The 7,706-nt window shown below is 41.4% G+C and overlaps 1 protein-coding gene across 1 annotated transcript; it reads left to right on the forward strand.

The window, feature by feature from the left end:
• The first annotated feature begins 211 nt into the window (after positions 1-211).
• LOC109486025 (splicing factor 3A subunit 2-like) lies at positions 212-3,978 on the forward strand. Its single transcript, XM_019789719.1, has 9 exons — positions 212-275; positions 452-489; positions 978-1,266; positions 1,432-1,478; positions 1,641-1,750; positions 2,036-2,085; positions 2,474-2,614; positions 2,943-3,011; positions 3,397-3,978. Exons 3-9 carry the CDS (start codon positions 1,069-1,071, stop codon positions 3,976-3,978), a joined length of 1,197 nt encoding a protein of 398 aa, XP_019645278.1. The 5' UTR covers positions 212-275; positions 452-489; positions 978-1,068.
• Positions 3,979-7,706: the final 3,728 nt, after the last annotated feature.

Raw genomic sequence — 7,706 nt, forward strand, 5'->3', positions numbered from 1 at the left:
CACTTTTATTTACAACTTCACAAAAAATATAAACTACCATTGGAAAAGATTAACAAGCAAAGAGAATTAACGATAACTGATTTTAAAGTGGAAAACTGATATCATTTTGTATCAATCTGTATTGCTAGATTGGTTCAAAAATGTATCTTCTACCAACCAATGTTACACGTTTCGCGGCCCTCAATCTGTGTTAAAGGTCAATAGGGGAAAATGCAGTAACTCCCATTTCAACGATCCTCAATACGAGCTACAGCGATTTTTCCAATGGCAAATAGGTATATAACGTATTTAAAATCTAATGGAGCGTATTACCATCTTGAATTTTTGAGATACTGAACGAAGTAACAGAGAAGTAACTTCAAGTAAGTAAACAAAGGTGTATCTCAGCCACCCGTAAACATGATGAACGGTTTGTCCCTAATAAAATCTCCCATCATCCTTCACTGCGTAGGTGCGTTTGGTGAACGTGAGATGCGGTAACTTTTGCAGGTTTGTCATCATTTTCATCTCTGTATGTAACATTTTCTCAGAAATCTAGCATTAGGAGAGTGCAAATAACATTATAAAAGAGCGCTGGTCTCTCTAATCCGTAACAAAGGTGCTAGATTCGGCAGAAATCAGCTTAGTTGTGAACAACCGCATGCGATTTGTGTGCAGTTTGGGGGAGGGGGGCATGGTTTCTTTGTAACAAACTGTAGGAAGAGTAACTACGACTTTGTTCACTGCAGTCGACTAGAATTTGTAACAATACGTTTCAATTATTGTATAAAACAAGTGATCACCACAAATGTTTCAAATTATGAAATTATGAATTTTTATAAAACTTAATGCACCTCACCATAAATTATATAAAAAATTTTTTAAGACATCAGATATAGTTTGGTGTATACAGCCATTGTTAATGGCAAATATATTTAGAATCTAATAATATTTCTGCATTATTTCTTCAACAGTTGTCTTCCATTCTCTCACTACAGTACAGTAGAGTTTTCTACAACACAAGAGCGATCAAACTAGACAACATCAGTGTTTTCATCGTAGGCGAGTGGACGGTACGCCAACGGCACGATGGACTTCCAGAACCGCGCTGGCGGGAAGACGGGGAGCGGCGGGGTGGCCTCCACCTCGGAGACCAACCGGGACCGGCGGGAGAGGCTCCGACAGTTGGCACTGGAAACCATCGATCTCAACAAGGATCCATATTTTATGAAGAACCATCTGGGGTCGTACGAGTGCAAACTGTGTCTCACTCTTCACAACAATGAGGTGAAGAATAGTTAGGGTTTTCTTTTGTTCATCTTTCTATCGTTTGACATTATTTTGTTTTTATTATTGACAGACAAAATGAGATTGTTGGATCATGGTTTTCAAGAAGAAGAAGAAATGTACTACTCTTTTTCCTATTGTAACTCTTTTTCCTGTTGTCCCCAGGGAAGTTATCTTGCACATACCCAAGGAAAGAAACATCAGGCAAACTTGTAAGTGAAGTTCTTTTCCTATATGATATATATCATAGTATATTATGAATAATTTGACTTATCAATATGTTCAGTAAAACTCTTAATGCTATTGAGGCAAGTTGAGAATAATAGTATGACACATCATTGGTAGTTTGAATTGAATTGTTTTTCCTTTTCCAGGGCTCGACGTGCGGCAAAGGAAGCTAAGGACTCTCCTGCACAGCCAGCTCCTGCCAGAGACAGGGTGGAAACAAAGAAGTTTGTCAAGATTGGCAGACCAGGTTACAAAGGTAAGCTACCTTTGATACATGTAACTGTTACTTTATGATGTTTAGTACTTGTTATATTCTGTTAGAGAGTGTTACTGACTTGTCCTTGCTTGCTGTCTAACTCTGAGTTTTGTGTCAAAAGGTTACTAGTACCACATCAGAGAGTCTTCTTATCCTTATGAATTTCAAAATACAACACAGCCTTTCAAGGTTTATATATCATATGATATCATTTAATCATGTAATATAACTGTGTGGTAAATCTTGCAAACCCCTTAAAACTGACTTCTTGTTTTGTTTGTCTAGTTACTAAACAAAGAGACCCAGAAACAGGACAACAGAGTCTGCTGTACCAGGTAGGTCTGATAATACAGCCTCTGCCTCTCAGACACCTAAAACTGTTCACGGTTATTATTGCTGCATGCATCAAAGTACCAACTTATTTTAAAGCATCACGGAAATATGCATGTGTAAAAAAAAACAATAGAACGAGAATGGGATTCTACTGTCTGGGCCAACCATGCACCTAGCAGTGTCCTTGCAAACTGCAGATTGGACCTAACAGCTTTAACTAAATGTTAAGACACGGGGAAAGCTACCGTCTGTTAAGTACAGAAACTTTTAGTTATTTTGTAGTTTATACAGTTTTGCATGAGGGTACGTGTTTTGACATATGTACTCACAGTAACACAGTGTATGAAAAAGTTTACTGCAGACCTTTGATGTTTTGTTGTTTTTCCCCAGATTGACTACCCTGAGGTAGTGGAGGGCATCTCCCCACGACACCGCTTCATGTCTGCGTACGAACAGAGAGTAGAGCCCCCTGACAGACGCTGGCAGTACCTCATCTTCGCAGCGGAGCCTTATGAGAACATCGCCTTCAAGGTGAGACTGTGTTCTTTCTGTCAAATTGCAACAGGAGTACACTGTACAGCACATGACAGTGGACTGATTATACAGCTGGGGTGCTTGCATGGCTGTACATGTTTGCAAATGAAAAAAAGCAGATACACTAACCTTTCATAAGTGTAACCAATAATAACAACCTGTCCACAAAGACAGTATAGGTCACTTAAGTGGTCTTCTTGGGCAGTATTGACTTAGAGTATTTTAAGTTGAATACAGTGAACAGAACTTATGGAAAGTATGGTGAACTCGTACTTACTTTGGTTTTGATCACTTTAACATAAACTTGAATGTTTTTACCCCACAGATCCCCAGCAGAGAGGTTGATAAGAGTGAAGGGAAGTTCTGGACTCAGTGGAACAGGGAGACAAAACAGGTACAACCAACCAACTTTGTCATCCGATTGAGTTACTCAGTAAAGGAACAGTACTGTCACATTGTTATACAGAATTAAACTGTCTTTTGGTGGAAAAGGTTATCATAGATCCTTGACAAAGACTGGAGTTGTTTAGTCAAGAAAAACCTTGTGTTGGAAATTACAGTTTAAACTTGCTTAATAATTTTAATTGCTTGATGATCCGAGTTCAGTTCTGTAATAGCCTTCCTAAGAATTCTTATGACAGAAAAATCATGTGAGGAATGCATCAGGTAAGGACAGAGTTTGTATACAACCTTTTCAAGTGTAAACATGTATGAGATTTCTCTTTTTGCCCTTTCTTGTGTTATAGACACTGTTTAACAGCTCTGTTTTTTTCTCCCAGTTTTTCCTACAGTTTCACTTCAAGCTGGACCCCAAACAGCAGCCGAGTGTACCCCCCTCAGGCCCTCCCCAGACCGGCCCTCCATCCGGCCCCCCGCCTGGCCCCCCACGCATGCCGGAACCCCCTGCCAACATGGCCCCTCCAGGGGGACCCAGGGGGCCACCCCCTCCTTTTGGGATGCATCCGGGGATGTTCCATCCCAGGGGGCCTCCAGGGGAGGGGGGACCCAGGGATCCAAACATGCCCCCTGGGTTCCATGGCCCACCCAGAGGCTTCATGGGCATGCACCCTGGTCAGCAAGGGGTTCCCCCTAGCTCCCAGCCTGGGCCGCCGACCAGCCAACCTACGGGACCACCGGGTGGGCCACCCAACATGCCGGGACTTCCTCCAGGCGCACCTCCAGGGGGCCCACAAGGAAGGCCGCCTAGTCTGCCTCCTGGTGCCCCCCCTCCCACAGGCCCACCTCCCACAGGCCCACCCCCCAGTGGCCCACCCCCGGGAGCCCCCCCACCAGGGGCACCCCCAGGCGGCCCTCCCCCTCCCGCACCCCCCAACCCTGTCCCCCCTCCACCCACCAGATAGGAAAACAGCATGAAGCAATTTCATGTATGTATGACATGTAGATGGAAAGTAAGTATTGGCCAAACATTCAAGACACTATGTTTAAGGGTTTATATCATTGTAAGGCTAAGACAGTTTGTATGATTGGATGCTACTTATTAAGGTTTGAGAGATTCAATCACGTCCCAGACATCTTAATGTGAACATCTGATGTTAGGTGTAAAATTATAGCAGATCTTGCTTGTCCCAACATTTCATACCTACAGTTCAGAAAGCGTTCCCAAAATTGGCATTTTTGTAGACCTGTACATGTATTTACCTGACAAGCTGATGGAAATTCATATGGTTTGTATATCCTTCCAAGAAATAAACATGGCTTTTCATACTTGTCAGTGCTAATTCTTTGATTTGAGGTATACTAATGAGTTTCACATATACAGAGATAATATAAATGAAAATAAATACATGGCTTTAATTCTAAAGACTATAAAGAATGCATGATAAACTTCTTCTTGATTTTGATGCTTTGTTTATAAACAGTCGTGTTGGAAGAAAACTTGACAGCTTTGAACTGTTGAGAACTAGTTTATTTCATAGCACTCATAAAGTACTAATATTTACACCAGTCCAGACTGGACAGTTTTTTCCACCAACCCATATTTACACTCAAAAGAACTTAGTCCTACACCTCTATGTTCACATTACGTTCAGGAGTTGTACACAGTAATACTGTATAGTGATGTGGTGTTCATATAACAAGACATTTGACATTTAAACTGAGCAAGATTGTTCAGGTTTCTAAGTTGCCTGCCAAGTGATTCGCCCTGGCTTGAAGGTAACCAAGTGAGTGTCAGAGACTTGACTAGAAATTTGGGCAGTGGTCTTCACATCTTTCATACAGGGGGGTATAAACCACATGCTAGAAAGTATTAGGTTGGCAGAACTGATCAGTATTATAAAATAGCCCTGTATGATTCTACAAGTGCTGACTTTCAACCTGCTCCATCTTGCATGTTTGTTGTGTTGCAAGTCCTGGGTGGCAGACGCCAGACCTGTCAGGCATACTCGCGTCGGCAGCACAAACCTACTAGTGCATACATCAATAGTACTCATCTGAGTCAAGACCATGTTTCTTCAGACTAATAAGTTATGTTTTAAGTAAATTTCTCCACTTCAGATACTCGGCAAGTTAAGCTCCTTAGGCCACACCATTTTAATTTCTTGGTTAACGGATTCGCCGCTTCATTTTTTTCTGATTTGCAAATAAAAATAAAAATTCAGAATCAACTGCAAAATGCTCATATTTTGCCCTGAACAGTTGAAAACAGTCCTTTTCATCCTAGTAGTTAAAGTTATTCTATCTTTCAATGCAGTGGTATCATTCAAAGTTCAAAATTCATTGCTTAAATTTTGAACCAGCCTGGTATGTTGACTTCATGGCTCCTATCGTACCATTTTGGGCCATAATAGGATGCCTAGGTCTGTTTTTATTTTTATTATTTTTTCGCCCGCCCGCTCCATTATTTTTCTTTAAAAATCCGTTAACCAAGAAATTAAATTGGTGTGGCCTTATGCTGTTGAAATGTCAAAGCGTCACCTCTGACATGGGAGTGGCTGTGAACAAACATAACCTCCACCAGGCCTTGCTATGGGAATACGGATCGTAGAATCCGACTTAAAAGAGAGTAAAATCTAAAATGGACCAAGGGAGTCCGGTCGCGGGAAGGTTGTTCTTTCCTGGAGGGCGCTTCACAGGCTATGAACAGGCCAGAAAAGACTTAGACCTCCCACTGCTCTCAGGGCGTAGACAGAAACTGTGCCTCAAGTTCGGGATTCACTTGAAAACCCACACATCGTCAATACTTCCACCTAAGGGATCGGACTATCATGGTAGAATCACGAGAAATACTGCAATACATGGAGCTGATGGTGAGTTCAGCACCAAGGAGAGGTCCACAAGTAAAACTAATTATACCAATTGGGGGGGGGGGCGGTCATCCACAAGTTTGGGGATATAAACACTTACTATGGCAGAAGGTATTCTGATCGTTGGGTTTGGTACAGAAAGCAAGTCCAAAATTGTGGGATGGCTTTTGATTGGTGGTGGAATGGTGATGGTTAATTATCAAGGGCATTAATGATTAATCTTGTTCACACCCCTATGTAATTATCACATATGGTACGGTCCGTTCGACCAGCTGCAGCCAAGCTGTGTGACCCACGTTGTCGTGTGGCTTAAGTGTGCACGGATTCTCTCCAACCTTTGGGGGTAAATTTTGGACTTGTTGTCAGCAAATTATCCGTCCAAAGTGCATAGTATATCGTAGGAACGTTTCCAGGATGGATTAATGCCGTTCTTTGGATGTTTGAGGGAGAAGATGCGCATTTCCTGGCAGAGCGAAGTTTGAGCAAGAAACGACTGTCATGGCGGGAGGGACGGCGTGGTGCTGAGAAGACTCATTCTTGCGAGGTAAGGCAACAAACAATTTCCTTGAATGTACATGTTTCTACTTCCAACAAACCTGTAGCAACAAGTCACGTTATATTTTGTTATGTTAACCGTTACATTCCGTAGAAACCCGAGTTAGTAGAACGGCATTATCGTCCATAAATGTATGTGTTAGGCCATTTTTATACTTTATATGGAGGCTTTCTTGATAATATCATGGCTTTGAGGAACAATGAATATATTTCTTCCGCGTTACAAACCGTTACAAACACGTTTTTTGTGGGAAATGTCCGTAGTTTGGCTCGATGAACACCTTTTGGAATGCTACCGCACGTGTACCGCATAATTAAAACCACCCAACGTTCCCGCCAAAAATGTAGCATAACAAGACTTCCCAAGGCTAAAATTAACTTTGTGCATATATTATGCACTTCTGAGCACCCAAAATTAAACCTGTGTACAAGTGAAAAAAGTCTAATTTCGGTTTTGTTGGGACAGGCGTATTCTTGCTTTTGGATCGGAGGTTTTCATATTCGTTGGTATTTTACTGGATTTTCATACTTAATTCAATTTGCCAAATTGTATCTGTCATTGGAATATCATTGTATGAAGCAGTCACTGTGGTTGCACTGATTTGATTTTGAGGATGATGTATGCACTCTTGGTCCTTACTGTATCATTTCTAGTATGTATAGGTAGCGTTAGTTTATTGTTTAATTGTATGCAACTGTGACCATAATTTTTTTTTCACCTGTATTCTCACCTGTAGACGGTTGATAGGTAATGAGACCGCTCTTCGGGTATCTTTTGGCAGTAGCAATTCTTCTCATGTGCACTTGTGGTCAATATGTGAATGTATAGTTGTACTTGTCTTTATGGTTCTTAAAACTGTTTACTGACTTGCTTGATACTGTTTCTTGAGAAAGAGAGTTCCACACCCTTATTTATGACTCTTGATGCGAAGAAGTTCTTTCTTGTGCCATGTGACTTTTGTGACAATGGCCTCGTGTGGTAGTTGGAAGGCTGGGCTCAAACATGGTCCCGCTACATATAGATTCTTTATTGACACAACAAAAAAGTACAGAGACTTTTGTATGGTCGCCGTGGCTATATACACTCCCGGTGTGTATATAAAAGACAAATAGATTTTATATACACTCCGAAATACTAGCCTCCTTTGTAGGCCCAAAACTTGGGTTTTTGTGAGTGTTTGAGGATTCAGGGGCACCAAGTTTAAACCTCGGTCTTCAAGTTTATCTTATTGGATGATGAAAATCAGAAAACAACACGGAAATCTCCA

Source organism: Branchiostoma belcheri, unplaced genomic scaffold (assembly GCF_001625305.1).
Source record: "Branchiostoma belcheri isolate BF01 breed outbred unplaced genomic scaffold, Haploidv18h27 scaffold8, whole genome shotgun sequence".
Taxonomy (NCBI): Eukaryota; Metazoa; Chordata; class Leptocardii; order Amphioxiformes; family Branchiostomatidae; genus Branchiostoma; species Branchiostoma belcheri.

Coding starts and splice junctions, on each gene's coding strand:
- LOC109486025 (XM_019789719.1), top strand. CDS start 1,069: ATGGACTTCCAGAACCGCGCTGGCGGGAAGACGGGGAGCGGCGGGGTG. Junction 1,267..1,431: donor TCACTCTTCACAACAATGAG/GTGAAGAATAGT, acceptor TGTTGTCCCCAG/GGAAGTTATCTTGCACATAC. Junction 2,615..2,942: donor ATGAGAACATCGCCTTCAAG/GTGAGACTGTGT, acceptor TTTACCCCACAG/ATCCCCAGCAGAGAGGTTGA.